The sequence below is a fragment of the Barbatula barbatula genome (genome assembly GCF_947034865.1).
Source record: "Barbatula barbatula genome assembly, chromosome: 3".
NCBI lineage: Eukaryota > Metazoa > Chordata > Actinopteri > Cypriniformes > Nemacheilidae > Barbatula > Barbatula barbatula.
In genome coordinates, this window is record NC_136764.1 from 546,601 (window position 1) to 569,607 (window position 23,007).

General features: G+C 39.0%; 2 protein-coding genes across 2 annotated transcripts in view; both read left to right on the forward strand.

Annotated features, from left to right (window-relative positions):
• The first annotated feature begins 16,976 nt into the window (after positions 1-16,976).
• On the forward strand, positions 16,977-22,461 carry LOC306891412 (uncharacterized protein). Its single transcript, XM_079451641.1, has 3 exons — positions 16,977-17,030; positions 19,546-19,657; positions 20,457-22,461. Exons 2-3 carry the CDS (start codon positions 19,570-19,572, stop codon positions 21,746-21,748), a joined length of 1,380 nt encoding a protein of 459 aa, XP_079307767.1. The 5' UTR covers positions 16,977-17,030; positions 19,546-19,569; the 3' UTR covers positions 21,749-22,461.
• Positions 22,462-22,782: 321 nt separating this feature from the next.
• Positions 22,783-23,007, forward strand: part of ncstn (nicastrin) — a 10,545-nt gene continuing 10,320 nt past the window's right edge. Inside the window, exon 1 of the mRNA XM_079452722.1 lies at positions 22,783-22,948. Within this exon, the coding sequence (XP_079308848.1) occupies positions 22,879-22,948 (70 nt within the window). The 5' untranslated portion in view covers positions 22,783-22,878. The remainder of the gene's footprint in view (positions 22,949-23,007) is intronic.

The window sequence follows — 23,007 nt, forward strand, 5'->3', positions numbered from 1 at the left end:
AGGAGCAGGGTGGTAGGCGTCGTCCCATTGCTTACGCCAGCAGGGGTCTGCGGAGGACAGAGCGGAACATGGAGAATTATAGCTCCATGAAATTGGAATGTTTAGCTCTGAAGTGGGCTGTATGTGATAAGTTCAGGGAGTATTTGCTGGGAAATGATTTTGTTGTCTATACGGACAATAATCCGCTCTGTCACCTTCAGACCTCAAAGCTGGGTGCCCTGGAGCAGAGGTGGCTGTCACAGTTAGCCTCGTTTAACTTTGTGCTTAAATATCGCCCAGGGAGAACTAATCAAAATGCTGACGCACTCTCTCGACAGGCCCTGAATAATGTTTTCCCGGGAACAGAGATTCCGCAAGTTTTACAGCTGCAGTCAAAGGGTAGGTCACCAGAATGCTTGGTGGTGAGTGCTAGTGAGGTTGCTGCACTGCCGGGATGTTCACCGGTAGATTTGGCTTGTTTGCAGAAGGCGGACCCAGTTATTGGTCCTATTATAAATGCTTGGGCCACAGGTAGTGGTTTGCGCCCTTCGGGATTGGTTTGTAGGGATAGAGCTGTAAAGGAGATGGCTAGGCAGTGGGACCGTTTGCGTGAGAGAGAGGGATGCCTTTATCGTTTAGTGTATACACCGGATGGTCATAAGGAAATCTACCAGTTGTTGTTGCCGCAACGTCTTCAAAGAGAGGTATTTAGTCATTTGCATGACAGCCATGGCCATCAAGGGAGAGATCGAACTGTAGAATTGGTGAAGCGCCGTTGTTATTGGCCAGGAATGGTGAGAGACGTGGAACGTTGGTGTCAAGAATGTCAGCGGTGCATCCTTGCCAAGGCAGTCCAACCAAAAGTAAGGTCATTTATGGGAACACTACAGGCATCCCGGCCTCATGAAATCTTGGCCATGGATTTTACTGTGTTGGAGCCTGCGAGTGATGGGAGGGAGAGTGTCTTGGTACTTACAGACGTGTTTTCCAAGTTTACCCAAGCGATCCCTACTCGAGATCAGCGAGCAAGTACTGTGGCAGAGGTGTTGGTTCGACATTGGTTTCACCTATTTGGGGTTCCCTGTCGTCTGCATTCAGACCAAGGGCGGAATTTTGAAAGTAACCTTATTAGCCAGTTATGTAAGGTATATGGGGTGCAGAAGAGTCGGACTACTCCTTACCACCCGCAGGGTAATGGGCAGTGTGAACGTTTTAATCGCACTCTTCACGATCTGTTGCGAACAATGCCCCCGGAGAACAAGAGGAAGTGGCCCCACCATTTACCCCAGCTGGTTTATGCTTATAATACCACCGTGCATTATTCCACTGGCATGAGTCCATATTTCTTAATGTTTGGATGTGAGCCTAAGTTGCCAGTGGATTTTTTGTTAAATCAGGGGGAAGGAACTGTCGAGACCCCAGAGCATTGGATTGTGGAACATCAAAGTAGGCTCCAGTCAGCATACAGGGAAGTACAGGAAAGGTTGAAGGAAAAGGTTGCCCGTCGAAATAGGCGCTATGAGGGTAGAATCAATGATCAGGGTTTTGGAGAGGGTGACTTGGTCTACCTCAGGAGCCACCATCGGGGAAGAAGTAAAATTCAGGATGCATATGACTCGTGTCTGTATAAGGTGGTGCGTGGGCCAGGGGAGGCAAGGCAAGGCAAGGCAAGTTTATTTGTATAGCACATTTCATACACAATGGCAATTCAAAGTGCTTTACATAGAAGAAATTAAAAATATCCATTTGATAAAACAGTTAAGAAATAAGAAAAATAAAAGTAACCAGTTAAGAATAAAAAAATAAAATAACATAGTTTAGAAGAAATAAGAAAAATAAAAATTAACCAGTTAATAAAATAAAATAAAATATAGTTTAGATTAGATAATCAATAAAATAAAGTACAGCGCAAACAGTCGGACGGTCAGAGGCACAGTGGCACATTAATCAAATGCAAAGTTAAACAGATGTGTTTTGAGTCTGGATTTGAATGTGACTACTGTAGGAGCACATCTGATCTCTTCTGGAAGCTGGTTCCAGCTGCGGCTCGCATAATAGCTAAATGCAGACTCTCCTTGCTTAGAGAGAACCCTTGGTATTTCTAGCTGATGCGATCCTAATGACCTGAGTGTTCTTTTGGGTCTGTATTCAATGAGCATATCTGCAATGTATTGAGGTCCTAGGCCATTGAACGATTTATATACCAGTAGTAAAACTTTAAAATCTATCCTATATGTAACTGGTAGCCAGTGTAAAGACCTGAGGACTGGTGTGATATGATCATATTTTCTGGTTCTGCTCAGAATCCTTGCCGCAGCGTTCTGTATGAGCTGCATCTGTCTTATGGTCTTTTTGGGAAGGCCAGTAAGGAGCCCATTACAATAATCCACCCTGCTGGTGATGAAAGCATGCACTAGTTTCTCTAAGTCTTGACTAGAAACAAAGCATCTAATTCTTGCAATATTTTTCAGATGATAGTATGCTGATTTAGTTATTGCTTTGACATGACTACTGAAGCTAAGGTCTGACTCTAAAGACACACCGAGATTCCTGACTTGATTTTTTGTTGTTTGACCTTTAGAGTGAAGGTACGCGTTCACCTTGAGAACTTCATCTTTATTTCCAAACGCAATGACTTCAGTTTTGTCTTTGTTTAACTGAAGAAAGTTTTGGCACATCCAACTATTTATTTCATCAATGCATTTGAGCAAGGAGTCAATGGGGCTGTAATCGTTAGGCGATAGGGCTAAGTATATCTGTGTGTCGTCTGCATAGCTGTGGTAAGCAATTTGGTTATTTCTCATTATTTGGCTCATTGGGAGCATGTACAGGTTGAATAGGAGAGGCGCAAGAATTGAGCCTTGGGGGACTCCGCATGTCATGGATGTCCACTCAGACTTATGGTCACCTATACTCACATAATAACCTCTTGCTTCTAGGTATGACCTGAACCATTTTAGGACTATCCCAGAAAGCCCCACCCAGTTTTCCAGCCTGTCTATAAGTATGTTGTGATCGACCGTGTCAAATGCAGCACTGAGGTCGAGTAGGACCAGCACGGATAATTTGCCTGAATCAGTACTTAAGCGAATGTCGTTTACTATCTTAATGAGTGCTGTCTCTGTGCTGTGATGTGGGCGGAACCCAGATTGAAAATTGTCAAAGTATCCGTTTGAGCTTAAGAATTTGTTCAGCTGGTTGAAGACAACTTTTTCAATGATCTTACCTATGAAGGGAAGATTTGAGATCGGTCTATAGTTGTTTAATATGGTCTTATCCAGATTGCTCTTTTTCAGGAGGGGTTTGACAACAGCAGTTTTCAGGGAGTTTGGGAAACTTCCAGAGAGAAGTGAGGCATTTACCACATCTAGGAGATCTGCTTCTAAACAGTTTAACACACTTTTGAAAAAAGATGTGGGAAGTGCGTCAAGGGCGCAGGTTGATGTTTTAAGGTGTTGAACGGTTTCTTCCAAATTTTTGCCATCAATTTCTTCAAAATCAGACATTGTAACTACTTTCTCAGGTTGTGGTGTGATCTGCCTGACCCCAGCGCTACTCAAGGATGTGCTGATCACCTTTCTAATATTATTGATTTTATCAGAGAAGAAAGAAGCAAACTCACTGCACTTGCTGTCTGAGAGCATTTCACTGGGAATCTGGCTTGGGGGGTTTGTCAGTCTGTCTACAGTAGCGAAAAGAGTCCGGGTGTTGTTTAAGTTGCTATTTATAATATTTGAGAAGAAAGTCTGCCTAGCTTTGCCTAGTTCCATATTGAAAGCATGGATGGTGTCTTTGTAGATGTTATAATGGACTACAAGTTTTGTCTTCCGCCACAAGCGCTCTGCTTTTCTGCATTGTCTTTTCATATTTTGCACCGCTGTTGAGTTTCTCCAAGGTGCTTTTTGTCTACCACTCTTCCTGATTTTCACAGGGGCAATATCATCAATTACACTTTTAACCTTCGAGTTAAAAGAATCAAGGAGAGAATCAACAGAGTCAGAAGATATGCTTGGTGTTAAGGATATGGCCTTCATAAATAGTACACTAGTGTTCTCATTTAAGCATCTCTTCTTGACAGACACAGATCTAACTTCAATGGCAGGGGAGATCAATACATCAAAGAAAATACAGAAATGATCAGATAGTGCTACATCCTTAATAACAATAGATGAAATGTTTAGACCCTTACTGATAAGTAAATCTAGAGTGTGTCCACGATTGTGTGTGGGTCCATGTACATGCTGAGTCAGGTCAAATGTTTTTAAAACAGTTTTGATTTCTTTTGCCATATTGTTTTCTGCATTATCTACGTGAATGTTAAAATCTCCGGCAATAGAGAAACAGTCAAACTCTGAGGAAATTGTTGATAACAGTTCTGTAAAGTCCTCAGCAAAGGACGAAGAGTATTTTGGAGGCCTGTAAATAGTGATTAGTAAAATGCGAGGAGCACCTTTTAACACAATACCCAGATATTCAAAAGACGTGTAATTTCCAAATGATATTTGCTTACATTGATAGACATCTTTAAAAAGAGCAGCTACTCCCCCACCTCTCCTAACTGATCTGCAGACACTTATAAAAGTAAAGTTAGGAGGGGATGCTTCATTTAGGACTGTTGCACTGCAGCTGTCTTCTAGCCAGGTTTCATTTAGAAACATAAAATCCAGGTTGTATGTGGTTATTAAGTCGTTGACTAGAAGTGATTTGTTTTTAAGTGAGCAGATGTTTAAAAGTGCTAACTTAACGGTCTTGCTTTTTGCCCCCATAGCAATCTTGGTTTGACGTGCAATTGGCACCAGATTCGTCTGGTTTGATCTACGACTATTGAAGGCTTTAGACTTTCTGTCGTGTGATAGCACAGCAATAGAAAAAGATACAGGCACACTGGATTCCCGCTTGTTCTGTAAACATTTGATAAAGTTACTGTTATCATAGCGGGGACCCGACACATATCACTTAGAGCTGGTATTAGTTGTTTTTGGTTGACCTCGAAGAGATGGAGGAGGGTGTGGGCCCTGGCGTTGTGGTAGAGGCCGAAGAGCTCTCACAGGAGGAGGGTGAAGGCGAGCTGGGCCTGCAGGCTTTGGTGGCCGTGGGGCTTGTCGTTTTTTGGTTGATATTTGGGGGCTTCCAGCAAGTTTGGTTCCAGCATACACCAGTTTTTCCATTTTCTCTGAGAAGCACAGAAGTGGAGATGCTGGGGAGAGAGATAACGTGTCTGGTGAGAGGGGCTGTGTCTCTGGTGTTATCGGAGGCTGTGATACGCTGTCCTGTTTTCCGTGGTTGTTTTCCAGGAAGTCGTCCTTGGGTGCTGAATCTTGGAGCAGGTCTAATATGTCACAGTCTGTCTGTGTTGAGCTCGGTGGGCAGGGCTCAGCTGAGATGGTGTCCATGAACTGAGTGGTGTTATCATTGTGTGACGTGTCAGCCGCATGTCCAACCAGGTGCTGAGGTGAAGACATGTGGTCATTCACACTGTGTTCGGGTGTGTGTGTGCCATTCTGGTTGAGTGGATTGGCAGAAGGATGACTGAGGGAGAAGAAGATATTGTCCTTAAGCACTCTTGAACCCAGTTTATTTGGCTGGTGGCCATTTTGTTGAAACAGTTGCCGCTGACTCCAGAAAATATTGAAGTTGTCAATGAATAGGTGTGGTGTACTCTGTTGCTCCGGTGTCGCAGGCAGGACCAGTGAAGCAGGTCCATCGGATGGAAATGCGAAAGGCATTTATTGATGTGGGTCCAAGTAATGATGATACTACGTCCGAGGATGAAGATAATCCAGGTATTATCTCTCCCCCGGACTCAGATAGCGATTCTATTTTAGGGGTAGTATTGCAAGATGATTGTGACATGCCCCCGTTGGGGTCCACTGAGGATTGTGTCTTGGAGGCCACCCCTGTGTTCGAAACTACTCCGCCCATAGAACTACGGCGCTCCAGTAGGTGTACCGCGGGTCAGCATTCCAACCCTTATAGGTTACCTATGACTACAGTTGTTGGTGAAGAGTTGTAGCCTTGGAAACATGTATGTTTCTAACTGTATTGTTTAGGCTATAGGGATATCGGTGGGTCACCGATAAAAGTCTCGGGGAGAGAATGTAGCAGGGGAGCTAGCTCCTTTGGCTTGTAGGGCGTGGCCAAGCACATGGTGGGGGGTTTATAAGCAGGCACTTGAGAGGATGCCAAAATATGAGGTCCAGTCCCTTTGTTTGGATCTCAAGTGTGTGGAAGCCTTTTTGGTATGCTCTCGAGGACATTTGCACCTGGTTAGGGCTCGAAGCAGGTAGGCTAAGTGAATGTTGCTTTGTGTTTTTATGATCACAAAGCCTTTAAAAGCACGAATCTTGTTTACTACAGATGTGAACATTGTGGGGATATTTTGTTATTCGTTGCGGACACCGTTGGAGAGAGCGGGTATGTGTATGGATTGAGATTTTAAGTGTTGGCGACATGTGGCTTTATTCAATTAAGGTAATGTGTTTTTAAGATAGATAAGTGTGGCATAGACCGTCGGTAATGCTGTGTGGTTTCATCAAGGAGATTGGTCCAGTGTTGATGACAGTGTTGCAGGTAATTTAAACTATTTTACATAGGGTTGAAAGGATTTTAAAGGTTAATATGATTAAAGGAAATATTTGTATTGTTATTGAATTATAAAGTGTATTTCTGTGTTTCTTTGTAGTAGGTGGAGTTGTTCGCTGTTCCTCCTGTTTTTTGTTTTGGTTAGATTTTTCCTTTCGCTGGTCTGTCCCTGTACGTGCGTGCCGCATGTTTCCAATCTAGCTGTGGGCTATGATTGTGGTGTAAGGGACTGACTAGCAAGGTGATTTCATTTTTGTCTATTGTATTTGTGTGTTAACGTCCCTTCCCAGTCTCTCATTCTTTTGGGCCATTGAAACACCCCCCATATTACATTGACGTCCACCAACCGTGGACTACTCTCTTGTGCGTGGTTTGGTGTGATATTGTTTTGGCAGGTATTATTTTGTTTGTGTTTATTTGAAGGGTATTATGAGTTTGGGATTTTGCATATGAGTTATTTTGGGTCTTGAGTGGTCCTGTGTTTAGGCCGCAATTGTATCTGGGTTTGGCCGAAGGTAAATTAGATCTATTGAGAGGGGGGAGGAAACCATTTGGTACATGTTTAGTCTTCTACGGGAGAATTTACCTGTTTGTCTTATTTAACTCTGATGCTGTGAATAAACTCTTATATTTTTGGAAAACCTTGTCCCCTTGTGCCTACTTTTAAAGCTCAAGGGTTTTCTACCCATGCCAGGAAGAAGCTCGGAGTAACATTATTTTATTTGAACACAAACGCGAGTTTCTCTATTACCAAATACAAGTCGGTTTACCTAGCTCGCCATTATAAACGAACTTCAACTATTCGACAGAAAATAAACTCACCAAAACCCTCATAAATGGTTGAAATAATCCTATATTCATTAAGTGAGATGTGTAAAACGGGTTTAAGCAGTGGGCTGACTTAGTTTAATTTCTGAGGTAGAAGCAACGTTTGTTGGCGACCATATCTCTCTCATTCCACGTTTAAAACAACACTGTGACAAACTGTTGTGCAAAATACAAAAACAAAATAATTTTTTTGTATGAAACACATAAAATAAACCAAACTACAAACTTACCAAACTGCCAGAAATCGAGTATCCTCCTCCAGCTGCAGCCAGTAGATGTGCTCTGTGTGATTTGACGTGATGACGTTTTGGCACACTTTCGTTACACGTTACAGCAAAGCTACAGCGAGGTTACAGCGAGACCAAAATTTACTGTAAAAGTTTCCCGCTCAATGAAAATTACCCAGAATGCATTATGAGCTGCAGTATTTTACTGTAATATACAGATGCAGTATTGTACTGTGGATTTTTACAGTAATGTGCTGCTAATCTACAGCGACATCTAACAGTGTTTATTTTATATTTCTCTTCATTAGAATTCTTCCTTGTTTTAATTTTCTCTTTATTCTATTGTATGTTTGTGTGAATTAATAAATCAATCCATTAAAAATATACATGCACACATACATATGTAAATGGACTGTTAGTCATTATGCCTCATCTTTGTGTGGTTTCATCTGAGAAGTGTCTGGGTCTTAAAACAAGGGAAGAAATTCTGAAGAATGTTTGTTACCGTGAAATGGTGGCAGAAACCTGCTTGTTATTAAATATGATAAACATTTGTTATGAACTCTGTCTCTCAAAAGCAACTTGCTATTTACTTCATTTACCATTTGTTTATACAATCCTTGAAAATGTCTTACATGTTGTTGTGTAAGCTGTTTATTTGGACATTATTTGACAGTACATTCAGTGATTATTATTGTAATCATCTTCATGTAAAAACAGTGGTATTTCGATTACATCCACTTCGTCTGCGATAAAAAACGCGATCGCGATCTCCTCCATTATTCACGTTTGCAAGCGACAAAACAGCGAGATTCACGAAGTGTCCGACTTCAAAGGTCTTTTCTGACTCCTCCCCTTACTGCATCCGCCTACATTACAGGCGCGGCAAGGCGCATCTCAAACAAGCCTATTTACTCTATAGGGCTTGACGTATATGCGGTGACGTAGGTTTCGATTCATGTGAAAAGGCTTGTTCATCTCAAAGTACACTAACAATAAACTTTAATTCACTGAAGCCAAAGCGCTCAAACTGACCAACACCTCAAACTGGAAAACATGTCACAACCAGGTAATCTAATCGTTATTTATTTATCAAATGCAAAACATCAGTTTATTAAATGTGATAATGTAAATTATTCTATTCAAAGGTATGAATCTATATATTCTCTTAGTAATTTACGGCCGAATTGGCCGCTGTCTCACTTTTAAATGATGTAAAAACTACGTTTTAAGAGTTATTTTTTTATTGAAAACACGTTTTGCTCCACGTGACATTTATTTTTATTATGTATCGCTATAAGTCTTTGTCACCACACGTTCTCTTCACACTCCTGCCACAAAATTCAATTCAATTCAATTGTATTTATATAGCTCGAAGTCAATTAAAGTGATGATGTTTCCATGTGCCGTGTGATTGGCTGTTTGCCGCCCGTGTCACACTTTCAGGTGCTGAGTTAAAAGAGAAGGTTTATATCAGGTGTTGTGCTACAGCTGAGTCCGATCTAAACCTGCTTGGCTTTGTCTGCTGTTTCCATCTCTTTTAACAATTGAAAGCCACAGCCTTTCATCTACCAAAGTCAAACCAAAGAATTAAACTGGATATATTTGAAATACTAATAATAATAAGTATTTCAAATTTAATCACGGTTAGTGTGTACTGAAGTGTTAAACAACATTATTTTAATTATACACATTAATTAACTTAATATAAATTACATAGTTAGCTGTCAAACAGTTTCTATCATTAAAAGAGTCTTTATTCATATCAGCAACTATTATAAATAGAGATGAGACATTGAATAGTAATTTTTCACAAAACCAAATAAAAGTAGTATCTTAAGGAACAAAGTAGAGGTTCAATATACAGTCTACACAATTAGCAATGTAATTAAATCCATTTAAAATACACTGGTAGAAAACCATACACATGGTAAAAATAACGTTTACAAACATCTGGCTAGTTGAATAATGGCGCTTTCCTCTGGACGAGACAAGGCACCTGCATTAAAGGGACACCCCACCCAAAAATACTGTCATGAATAACTCAACCTGTAGTTGTTCCAGACATGTTTACATTTCTATTTTGGGTCGAACACAAAAAGGGATATTTTGGAATAATGTGAGAAACCAACAGTTCTGTAGTCAAAAGTGTCCCAGAACTGTTTGTTTTCCTACTTTCCTCAAAATATCTTCTTTTGTGTTCAACAGAACCAAAACATTACTAAAATGAGATGTATTCAAAAATCAAGTGCAATCTAATGCACTCCAGAATCTCATTTCTGTCTGGAAAAAGCAGTTAATATCAAAATCATGTGTTGTTTTGTGTAATTGTAGTAATATATTATTTTTCACCAGGACAAAGAAGTCCTTTCCCTTCTCCTCGTTACATACACAAGCAGACGCGAAACCCAGAAGAGCCCGTAAAGATAGAGACATGTGATGTAAAACCCTCACAACATGAAGTGCGTCTGGTCCTGCTGGGTAAAACAGGTGCCGGTAAAAGCGCGTCAGGAAACACAATCTTGGGCCGAAAGTGTTTTGATGCTGACGTGAGCATGGGATCCGTCACCAAAGAATGTAAGAAAGAGTGTGGAACAGTGGAGGGACGACATCTTCTGCTCGTAGACACACCCGGTCTGTTTGACACAGATCTCACAACTCAAGAACTTCAACTTGAAGTGATAAAGTGTCTAAGTTTGTGTTCACCAGGTCCTCACGTGTTTCTGCTCGTCATACCGATAGAGCGTTACACGCAGGAGCAACAGAATACCGTGGAGATGATTCGGACGATGTTTCAGCACGACATCACCAATCACACCATCATCATCTTCTCACACGCTGACAGACTCAAGGGAAAACCCATCAAGGAGTTCATTTCACAACAAAGTTCAAAGATTAAAGAACTCGTAGAAATGTTTGGACAGCGTTACGTGGCTTTCAACAATGAAGATCCAGAAAAGCGAGATCAGGTCTCTGGACTCCTGGAGAAAGTGGATGAGGTGCTGCGTCAGAATGACAACAAACCCTCCAGTAATCCAGTGACGGAGGTCGTGCTGAAAGCCCAGAACATCGTCAATGAGAGAAGAATGATGAAGATAAAAGTAGATGTGCAGAGACAGGCCGATGATCGCTGGGCTGCGTTCACTGCCGACATGAAAGAAGACAAACGAGACTCAGAGAAGATGATGAAGTGCGTCCGAGGCAGTATTCAAGACTTAGAGTCTGATATAAAAAAAGAAGAAGAGAATGTGAAACCCTTTCCAGAACGACTCGTGCGGATGCGAGCATCTCTGGAGATGGAGCAGAGGAGCCTCAGAAGACTCGAGGAGGATGAGAGCGAGAGAAAGAAGCGAGAGCAGAATGAAAAGATGAATATTGATCAGTGGATAAAAGAAGAGCAGCAGAGGAGAGAGAATCAGGAGGAGAATAATTCATATTACACCAACATGACTTATTACCTCAGTGTCCTGATGTTAGGAGTTGGAATCGGGTCATTTGCACCTGTGCTCCTGGCCTTTCTCTTTCCTGCCGCTCCTGCTGTCGTAGAGCTCGGGGTCGCCACACCGATGTTACTCCAAATGCTTAGTGTAGCAGCTAGAGAGGGTGGAGTTTTAACGGGTTTAAAGATCGCAGCAGTGACCCGGTGCACCATTCAATAATAATACACACCATCATTTTCTACATCAGCCAATAAATGATCACATGCAGCATTTTCAGGGTTCAGCTGTGTCCTGGTGGTTAGAGCGTTGGGTTTGTGATCAGAAGGTTTGAATCTCAGTGTCAGCAGGTCATGACTGAAGTGCCCTTGAGCAAGACACCTTACCCCTGATTGCTCTGCAGTAATGTGTCACTGTAAAGTCTCTTTGGATAAAAGCGTCTGCCAAATTAATAAATTTAAATGATGACGTCAGAGCACACTGCTGAAACATGAATCTGCTGGGTATTGAAATGATTTCAAGAATTTATAAATACTCATATATTGTCATATATAGGCCTAAATATATAGATCTAGTTTTTAGCAGACTTTAGTGCTTTTACATGAACAATGAATAACATGTGTTTTTGGCTGTAGAGAGGCACTTGTTTTCATTTCTTTTCAATAGAATATTATACATACAAGAGAACGACATATAATCAGATTTATGGGGAAATACAATAAATGAAGTAAAAATAAATGGACACATTTTAAAGACAGAAAGGCATCATACTTAATAAACAGCTGTATACTTTTATAGCTTAAAGATTTCTTATATTTGAACATCAGTTTTAAATTTGGATAAAAGCTTCTGCCAAATGAATAAATGTAAACATACCAGTGCCTTGAATAATATATATTATTGGTTTATTTTTTGTTTTACTCAACTCTTATCTTACTTATATCATTACATTTTAAATAGACAAGCATTGGACAAGCATTGTTTATGTCTTTTGAAGTGTCTATACCGTATTACACAATATTCATCTTAATACAGAGAATCCTTTTCAGTAATGTCTTAAATCTCTGTGTGATGTATGATGAGGTTGATCTGTTTGAATTAAGATTATAATAAATGTTTAAATGATGTTAAAATATCATGTTTAACTATCTGTTTTCTTATGAATGTCAAATCGATGAATGCTGTTTAAAGCTCAAAATGTAATTTGGATAGAAAAACAACATTATAAAACAAAGAGGACAACATATAATCACACATGTCAAAGGGAACCGTATATATGAAGATACAAGAAATAAAGACAGAAAGGTGTAATGGAAATTTTCTAGTCTAGCTTCTTGATGTGTCTGTCTATATGTTTACGAAGTTTTTATCTATGTTTTCTTTTCATTGTTATCATGTTTTCCTCTATACACGTCATACCACTCTGCCTTTGCCCTCGAGCCGAGGCCAAGATGTTCTGTTTGGAATAACGGGCATCACTTCTCGTAAACCAGCTCGGGATTCTTGTTAGGGGGCAAAGGGAGGGGTTTCACATTTTAAATCATATATATACTATGGGTGCAGGAGGAAAGCGCCTTTGCTCTGCACCATGCTCATTGCTTATGATGCAGATTAAACGACAATAAAATACTTTGCAAAGTACCTGATGTCTCTGTATGTTGCGTTTGTCAAAATTGACTCACCTTGATTAAGGAATAAGAAAATTCCGCAACAAAGGCATTATTATACTTAATAAACAGCTGTTTACTTTTATAGCTTTTATTTTATTACGTTTTAACATTTAGATGTTTCATACTTTATCATCAGTTTTAAATGTTTAAACTCGGAAGTTTTCCGTCACATTCGACTTTATTGTTGTCGCCACACCTCTGATGTCGCTGTTGCGCGCTGCCGTTGAAGATTCTCACGCGCAGAAGAAGAAAGCGGAAGCGGAAGCAAGTTATTTATTATTATACTTATTAAGTTATAAGTGTTATAAGCGTTCTTAACCCTTATGCGCTGTCTCAGACATTTTGTGTCCATTTCAATTTAGTTTTTTCTTGGTGGTTTTCGATGTGTTTATGCAAACATCATACATTTAGCAAAAGGTGTATATTTTTATTTGGATTTTAATGTTTTGCTCTATTTTGCTTTCATAAATGTTTTTTAAACTATATACACTATAGAGATGCGCGGATGAGCTAAAATGTCACCCGCATCCGCTGCTTCAAATCAATTATCCACCCGCCATCCGCCCGCACGTATAATTTTCTATGATATAGATATCCGCACCCGACCCGCAACCGATCGTCACTTTAATACATCTAATTATATTCTTTAAGCATGATATTATCAGATTCAGTGACGTTAGAACTAGTCTGTCAATATCTGATATTAAAATGATACGCTAATCGTAAAATGCTTTTAATTGAACATTTATTTGTATAACGAAAAGTTTGGCTTCGGCCACAAAAACACAGCTCAAATAAATTGAAATATACTGGAACATTCCTAAAACAGATATTCAAAGTAACAATAAAGAACTTTTTTTCTTTCCAGAAAACAGAACAAAGTCCGATAACAAAACGGAACAAAAGATGCAGCTATAACTGTGTTTTTGTGTAGATGTCAAAGTGTGGTTTGTATGTGTGTACTGAACAATGTTTGTGTGTGTTGTAAAACGTTTGCAAGCATATTTTACAGCAAGTCCCAAATCCAACCCCTTATATTCAAGTCACTGTAGCGTACTGAGATTTAAAATGATTAGGAGAAAATAATTAAATCCGTATTCGACTCAAGCAAGCCAAACATTTGTTGTGTATTCCAGAAACCTTGCTTATCCAGGTGTGGCACATAACCTGCTTTCTGGAATGCCCCCCTGCTCTTCAAATGTTCTTTGAAACCCTTTCAAATAAAAACGCAAAATAAGAAACGTATGAAAGCAGTTCAAACGCTCAAATTCGATCAAACGCTTTGAATTTGTTTTCACTCTAAATAACAAGTTATTGGATTAAAACATCTATCAAAGCCTGGAGAATAAAGGCCATACGCTGGAATCGTGGTTAGGAAGGGCGGTCCGGTTCCTACTGAATTGCTTTGACCCTCCCTAAAGTCATTCACATTAAAATACATGTGAACAACTTCAAAAGGATCTAAAGGGAATTACTTATAGCCACAAAACTAACTGTACAGTGTTCATATGTGTGTCAGCTATAATGCACATAAAAATGATACGTGGTATTACAACTCTTGTTCCTTTATTATCTTGCGTTTTTACTCTTTGATTAAATGCATAAATATTTTGTTCCCATTTAAAGAGGAAGCACATATTGCAAAAGAAGAACACTATACATTTATTATCCCTTAATTGGGTAGTTTGAGAAGGCCCTTGTTTGTGGATGCCTGATGAAAATGGAAATGGCCTGGTGGTTAGAGCGTTGGGCTTGTGATCAGAAGGTTGCAGGTTCTAATCTCAGTGCCAGCAGGTCATGACTGAAGTGCCCTTGAGCAAGACACCTTACCCCTGATTGATCTGCAGTAATGTGACACTGTAAAAAACTACCTGTAAGTCGCTAAAGCGTCTGCCAAATGAATAAATGTAAATGTAAAGCCTAGCACAGTATACAGAGATAAGAATAGTGAGGTTAGTGGGTTTTTTGTGAATAAGAAGAAAGAAAGGGAAAATAATTAGAGGTTAAATCAATCAGAGACGTGTTGACGGAAGAGATGCGTTTTCCGAGTCTGCTGGTCTTGTAGCAGCTGGTAGATCATTCCACCAATGTGGAACAGATCCAGAGAAGGTACGGGAGAGTGACTTTTTTCCTTTTTGGGATGGTACCACTAGTCGTTGTTCCTTTGCAGACCGCAGTGATCTGGCAGGAATATAGATCTGCATTAGCAAGTGGAGATACGATGGTGCAGATCCGGTGTTGGTCTTGTAGGCCAGGAGCATAGCTTTGAACTTTATGCGGGCGGCAACAGGGAGCCAGTGTAACCTGATGAAGAGCGGAGTTACATGCGCTCTCTTCGGTTCATTGAAGACCACTCTTGCCGTCGCATTCTGGATCATTTACATTTACATTTACATTTAGTCATTTAGCAGACGCTTTTATCCAAAGCGACTTACAGATGAGGAAACATTGGAAGCAATTATAACAACATAGGCAACGAAAATACATAAGTGAATCAAACTAGTCCATTAAAGCCTAGCACAGTATAAAAGCTAAGAATAGTGAGGTTAGTAATGTGTTTTTTTTTTTTTTTTTTTTTTTTAAGAAGGAAAGGGAAGAGAATTAGGAAAAACTCAATCAGCAACGTGTTGACGGAAGAGATGCGTTTTTAGGTGTTTTTTAAAGATGGCGTTTTCCGAGTCTGCTGATCTTGTAGCAGCTGGTAGATCATTCCACCAATGTGGAACAGATCCAGTGAAGGTACGGGAGAGTGACTTTTTTCCTTTTTGGGATGGTACCACTAGTCGTTGTTCCTTTGCAGACCGCAGTGATCTGGCAGGAACATAGATCTGCATTAGCGAGTGGAGATACGATGGTGCAGATCCGGTGTTGGTCTTGTAGACCAGGAGCAAAGCTTTGAACTTTATGCGGGCGGCAACAGGGAGCCAGTGTAACCTGATGAAGAGCGGAGTTACATGCGCTCTCTTCGGTTCATTGAAGACCACTCTTGCCGCCGCATTCTGGATCATCTGGAGAGGTTTGATTGTGTCCAGCCAGAAGCGCATTGCAATAATCCAGTTTGGACAGGACAAGAGCCTGGACTAGGACTTGCGTAGAGTGCTCCGATAGGAAAGGTCTAATTTTCCTAATGTTGTAGAGGATGAATCTACAGGACCGGGTGGTGCTGGCAACATGACTTGTGAGGTTAAGCCGATCATCGATTACCACTCCCAGGTTTAAGTACGCTGCTGGTCCATTTGTAAAATTACTTGCCAAGTCAGATCTTGGAAGGACGCAAGTCCGGACTCCGGGTTTTGATTTCCGCATCGTTCGACGAAGGTTACAGCAGGATCCAAGTCTAACGGATGAAATCGTAAATAATGTAAACGATTTCAATTACCCCCTGTTTAAAGATGAGATCTTAATTTACAAACACTTCGCAGATGTGCCTTTAGTCTTAATCTAGGGTTTGTACTGTTCACGGGACATCAGTGGCTACTTGCTGATTTTAACGACTAAATATAATAAATCCAGTGATGATGTCTCATTTGATTCTTTATGTCTGTCTGGGTTCGTTCCGTATGTGTGTTTTATTATGTCTGCTCTGTGATAGGTGAGTAAATCATTGTATTAGAAATACAAATGATTGTATTATTTAGAAAAATTAGAATCTTATGAACTATTGAAAGCGACCCAGTAAAAGATTGGAGAATACAGCTGTTTATGGTGAGCATTTTATAATAAGGTCTAATTGATTAATATGGGTTACAGCGCAATGAAATACGTTGTATTTCTTAACCTTGGTGAATTGTTTAATTCTACATTTATTACGTTTTCACAATTTAAGTTTTAACATTTAACATGTTACTGTGATTGAACAAAGCATCGTATTTTAATTACAATAAATAAAGAAACTTCCTCTATCTTATTTACCAACAAATATCAGCGAGTTACACGTTAATATTGTACCAGAAATAATTTCTTTTAACACACGATCAAGTTTAAATAACACGCGGACTAGGGTGTATAAACTTAAATTACTTAAATGAATATAAGCAGTCTGATTGCAGAAAACAGATTTACATTGTTCTGTTTAATACAGACTGAAGTCGCATAACAGGACAGTACAGGTAACCTTTACATGACACGAGCGCATTCTGTCAATGGAAGTTAATCTATAGGGCTTGACGTATATGCGGTGACGTAGGTTTCGATTCATGTGAAAAGGCTTGTTCATCTCAAAGTGCACTAACAATAAACTTTAATTCACTGAAGCCAAAGCGCTCAAACTGACCAACACCTTAAACTGGAAGACCTGTCACAACCAGGTAATCTAATCAATATTTATTTATCAAAGGAAAAACATCAGTTTATTAAATGTGATAATGTAAATTATTCTATTCAAAGGTATGAATCTATATATCGCTGTCTCACTTTTAAATGATGTAAACAATACGTTTTAAGAGTTATTTAATGAAAACACGTTTTGTTCCACGTGACATTATTTATTTTGTTTAAAGTGATAAGATGTTAGAGAGAAGATTTCCTGCTTCGAAGTCTTTATTTGTGTTGTATATTTACATTTGATTAAAATTTAAAACGCTATGATAGTTATTATATGAGATAATAAATATTTATTAATTCATATTGAACAAAGCATTTCAAGGAATATAACTTTTCGTATAAAAACAAACTTTAATATATAAAGCTTTTTAAAGTAATGAAGTACATTATCTTTTGATCTTATTGTAAACCTATATAAATCATTTAAATGCAGTTGATATAGCCTTCTCAAAAAAGTGTTTTGTATGTCCAGCTTTGTATGTGTTTCAATTCATGACATTTTTAATGCGATGATTCTTGCGTGAATAAAACTGATGATGCTTTCCACGTGCCGTGTGCGCGCGCCTCAAGCGTTGTGCTACAGCTGAACCTGATCTAAACCAGATTGGGTTTGTCTGGTTAAACTCCAAACTTACTCTGCAACTCCCTTCCTGATAAAAGGCCATGTGTCTTTCACAAGATGTGATGACGTCATGACAACTGTGTTTTAAGAATTTCCATTGTTACAAAGCAGCTGTACAAGAAAACATTGACTATACGCAAAACATATAAGGTTATGCAAGTCACAGATATCAGACAGACTATAAATTCCTATATGCAGTGTTAATTAAATAAAACTATCAAATTCTAGCAGACCCCCAGCCAGGCAAACAGTGCAAAACAGTATGAAAACGGTGGCGAGGAACCCAAAACTCCATTGGAGGAGAAAAACCCTCAGAGGGAAACCAGGACTAACCAGGGGATTCCAGTTCCTCCTCTGGCAAAAACTGCAGCCTCTGCACAAGCTCGACAGTGCTGCACAACAAGACAAAATAAAAAAATTATTCGATTTAATATTATCATTAATAATCTCATAGCGGATAAAAACTTCTAGAGTCGCCACGTCCTTCGTCCAGCTCACAGCTTTTAGTGTGCATGTCTCTCTAACCTGTCTTAGTGCATCCCATAAAAAAAATGACACAATATCTCTTTAATATCGCATAGTTTCTCCAAGGCATCAATGAGAGAGTGAATGGAAACTTTGGTCCCTCAGATATTTCTACTGAGAGTCATAAATGTGACATACGTGTCAGTCATGAGAGTTTGTGAAGAGACTTCATGAATGTGTGAAACTGAGCTCAGGCATTTCCAGTGTATGTAACCATAGCTATTTACCAGCTCCGAAGAAGCTGTTAGTGTTAGTTCATTTTAAGGAAATGTTACTGAGCCTGGGAGGTGGTTGTCAATGTGTGCGCTTTTGATAAGCTTCAAGTGGGGGGGGTGGAGAGTACAGATTAGATATAATATTAATAATCTTTAAATAAAATAATGTAAGCTGTTATTGTCAAACTTTATGTATTAATATTGAATAGTCTATATATTTTAAATTAGGTTTATTAAAACATCTCCAAATGTCACTTGATGAATATGCACACCTTCCGACAGTTAAAGGATGTTTGTTTATGATGATTTATATTAACTTCAGAACAATTGCATATCATTAATCTTGTCCACTTATTAAGCAATATTTGATGTGTTGTGACCTAATGGTTAGAGTGCTAAAGGTTGCAAGTTCGAATCCCAGGCTGCAGGTTTCCAAAGATTGATTAGGTGATCACTTATGGCATACTGTTCACAATCACATATTTCAATTCTTATTATAACTTTAAACCATTTGTATAATAACATTCGTCAAAAGAATTAGACTTAAGGTTTTTCATACAGACTGTATTCCTGAAAAATGTCTTTCTGATCATCAGCCTCGTCGTATAGTGTAGTATTAAAAGGCCTTTCTCCAAATTACAATGAGCCTTTCAGGAACGGCCGTTTCCATCTCTTTTAACAATTGGAAAGCCACGGCCTTTCAACAAAGTCAAACCAAAAAATGTAAATTGGTTTGGGAATAATGTGAGCAACCAACTGTCCTGAAGCACCATTGACTGCTATAGTAGAACAAATGTTAATGGTGGTCAAAAGTGACCCAGAACTGTTTGTTCTCCTACATTCCTCAAAATGTCTTCTTTTGTGTTCAACAGAACCACAACATACAATGAGATGTAATGAAAATCTAGTGCAATCTCATGCACTCCAGAATCTCATTTCTGTTTAGGAAAATCATTGTTAATATCAAAATCATGTGGTGTATTGTGTAATTGTAGAAATATATTATTTTTAAGGCTGGGAATTTAATGCCTTAATTTGATTAATTAATCACAGGAAACAATAACGCGTTAATATTTTTTAACGCAATTAACACGACCCCTGCCCTTCTACAGACCTGTACACTTTTTTGAATTGCAGCCATCTAGTAACAAATCGATCAAGATGAAAAATGAAAAGGATGATGAACAGCATGGCTTAGTCAGCAAGCTCCGCCAAACCACGCTTTCTGAGACGAATCACCACAAATTAAGTAAGTCTACATCACAATCATTAACAAATGCAATATCTAAGTGGATTGTAATGGACTGTAGGCCTATTAACGTTGTGGAAGACAAGGCTCTTATGGATGCATTTCGAATGGCTTCCTCCGATACATCCTACACACCACCGTCAAGAGGTACGGTACTTTTGACCATATATCAGCTGTATGACACAGAAAAAAAGCTAAACGGGACAATTTAGGTCAAGCTATATATGTGGCCCAAACTGGAGAACACTGGATATCACTGTATACTGCATAGTAATCCATCGATTGTGACTGGAAACTTAAATCCTTCGTGTTAACTGTGCTGAAGTTAGTAAAATGTTAAAAAATTATTCTGTCTTAGCAACTGGTTAAAAGAGAAATAAGAATTAAGGTGAGTTTTTGTTATTGTTACATTTTGACCAGTGTAGCATAAGGGACAGGCTTCTGTTCAATAATGTCATGTCCATTGAAATTACATTTATACCATTTTGTTCAGTTATAAACATAATTGTCATGATCATTAGCCTAGAGACCTTGGTTTGTTTTCACAAATAATTTAAAAAATTGTATAAACCATTGTAACCTATGTCATTGGTTTGTGATTCATAAATTACAACTGTTATATCCACTGTAACCTAATTCATAGGTTTTTTTTCAGTCAGTGATAAAAAATTCAAGACCTTAGTTATAGGCTTGTATTCAACAATAAATGGTAAAAAACAAATCTGCTAGTTGTAATGTCTGTATGTATGTGCCATGTAATTAATTAGATTAAAAATTGTAATCGCTTATTTTTCATCAGGACTAAGACGGCCTCCCGCTTCTCGCCGTGCCAGAAACCCAGAAGAGCCCGTAAAGATAGAGACATGTGATGTAAAACCCTCACAACATGAGGTGCGTCTGGTCCTGCTGGGTAAAACAGGTGCCGGTAAAAGCGCGTCAGGAAACACAATCTTGGGCCGAAAGTGTTTTGATGCTGACGTGAGCATGGGATCCGTCACCAAAGAATGTAAGAAAGAGTGTGGAACAGTGGAGGGACGACATCTTCTGCTCGTAGACACACCCGGTCTGTTTGACACAGATCTCACAACTGAAGAACTTCAACTTGAACTGATAAAGTGTCTAAGTTTGTGTTCACCAGGTCCTCACGTGTTTCTGCTCGTCATACCGATAGAACGTTACACGCAGGAGCAACAGAAGACCGTGGAGATGATTCTGACGATGTTTCAGCATGACATCACCAATCACACCATCATCATCTTCTCACACGCTGACAGACTCAAGGGAAAATCCATCGAAAAGTTCATTTCACAACAAAATTCAAAGATTGAAGAACTCGTAGAAATGTTTGGAGAGCGTTACGTGGCTTTCAACAATGAAGATCCAGAAAAGCAAGATCAGGTCTCTGGACTCCTGGAGAAAGTGGATGAGGTGCTGCGTCAGAATGACAACAAACCCTTCAGTAATGTAGTGACGGAGGTCGTGCTGAAAGCCCAGAACATCATCAATGACAGAAGAAAGATGAAGATAAAAGAAGATGTGCAGAGAGAGGCCGATGATCGCTGGGCTGCGTTCACTGCCGACATGAATGAAGAAAAACAAGACTCAGAGAAGATGATGAAGTGCGTCCGAGGCAGGATTCAAGGCTTAGAGTCTGATATAAAAAAAGAAGAAGAGAATGTGAAACCCTTTCCAGAACGACTCGTGCGGATGCGAGCATCTCTGGAGATGGAGCAGAGGAGCCTCAGAAGACTCGAGGAGGATGAGAGCGAGAGAAAGAAGCGAGAGCAGAATGAAAAGATGAATATTGATCAGTGGATAAAAGAAGAGCAGCAGAGGAGAGAGAATCAGGAGGAGAATAATTCATATTACACCAACATGATTTATAACCTCTGTCTCCTGATGTTAGGAGTTGGAATCGGGTCATTTGCACCTGTGCTCCTGGGCTTTCTCTTCCCTGCCGCTCCTGTCGTAGAGGTCGGGGTCGCCACACAGATGTTACTCCAAATGCTCAGTGTAGCTGGAGAAAGCGCAGCTTTAATTGTTCCGATGGGTTTAAAGATGGCAGCATTGACCCGGTGCACCATTCAATAATAATCATGCATCAGCCAATAAATGATCACATGCAGCGTTTTCAGCTTCATGATGATGTCAGAGCAAACTGCTGAAACATGAATCTGCTGGGTATTGAAATGATTTCAAGAATTTATAAATACTCATATATTGTCATATATAGGCCTAAGTATATAGATCTAGTTTTTAGCAGACTTTAGTGCTTTTACATGAACAATGAATAACATGTGTTTTTGGCTGTAGAGAGGCACTTGTTTTCATTTCTTTTCAATAGAATATTATACATACAAGAGAACGACATATAATCAGATTTATGGGGAAATACAATAAATGAAGTAAAAATAAATGGACACATTTTAAAGACAGAAAGGCATCGTACTTAATAAACAGCTGTATACTTTTATAGCTTATCCAGTTTTTACATTAAGATTTTGTATATTTGAACATCAGTTTTAAATTTGGATAAAAGCGTCTGCCAAATGAATAAATGTAAATATATCAGTGCCTTGAATAATATATGTTATTGGTTTATTTTTATCTCATTTATATCATTACATTTTAAATAGACAAGCATTGGACAAGCATTGTTTATGTCTTTTGAAGTGTCTATACCGTATTACACAAATATTCATCTTAATACAGAAAATCCTTTTCAGTAATGTCTTTAATCTCTGTGTGATGTATGATGAAGTTAATCTGTTTGATTTAAGATTATAATAAATGTTTAAATGATGTTCAAATATCATGTTTAACTTTCTGTGGAGTTTTCTTATAGATGTCAAATCGATTAATGCTGTTTAAAGCTCAACATTTCATTTGGATAGAAAAACAACATATAATCACACATGTCAGAGGGAAACGTATATATGAAGATACAAGAAATAAAGACAGAAAGTCATCATACTTAATAAACAGCTGTTTACTTGTATAGCTTTTATTTAATTAAGTTTTTACATTTAGATGTTTTATACTTTAACATCAGATTTAAATGTTTAAACTCGGAAGTTTTCCGTCACATTCGACTTTATTGTTGTCGCCACACCTCTGATGTCGCTGTTGCGCGCTGCCGTTGAAGATTCTCACGCGCAGAAGAAGAAAGCGGAAGCGGAGGTAAACACGCACTGCTCCGGTTTTATGTTGAAGATCTTTAAATGAGGAAGATGGCACGTTTAAAGTCTATAAACGCGATGAAACTTATTGTTGCTGCTTTATTTTACACATGTGAGTATTAATGTAATCGTTTCAGTTTTAAATATAAGTGCGCGTCATTGTTAGATGAT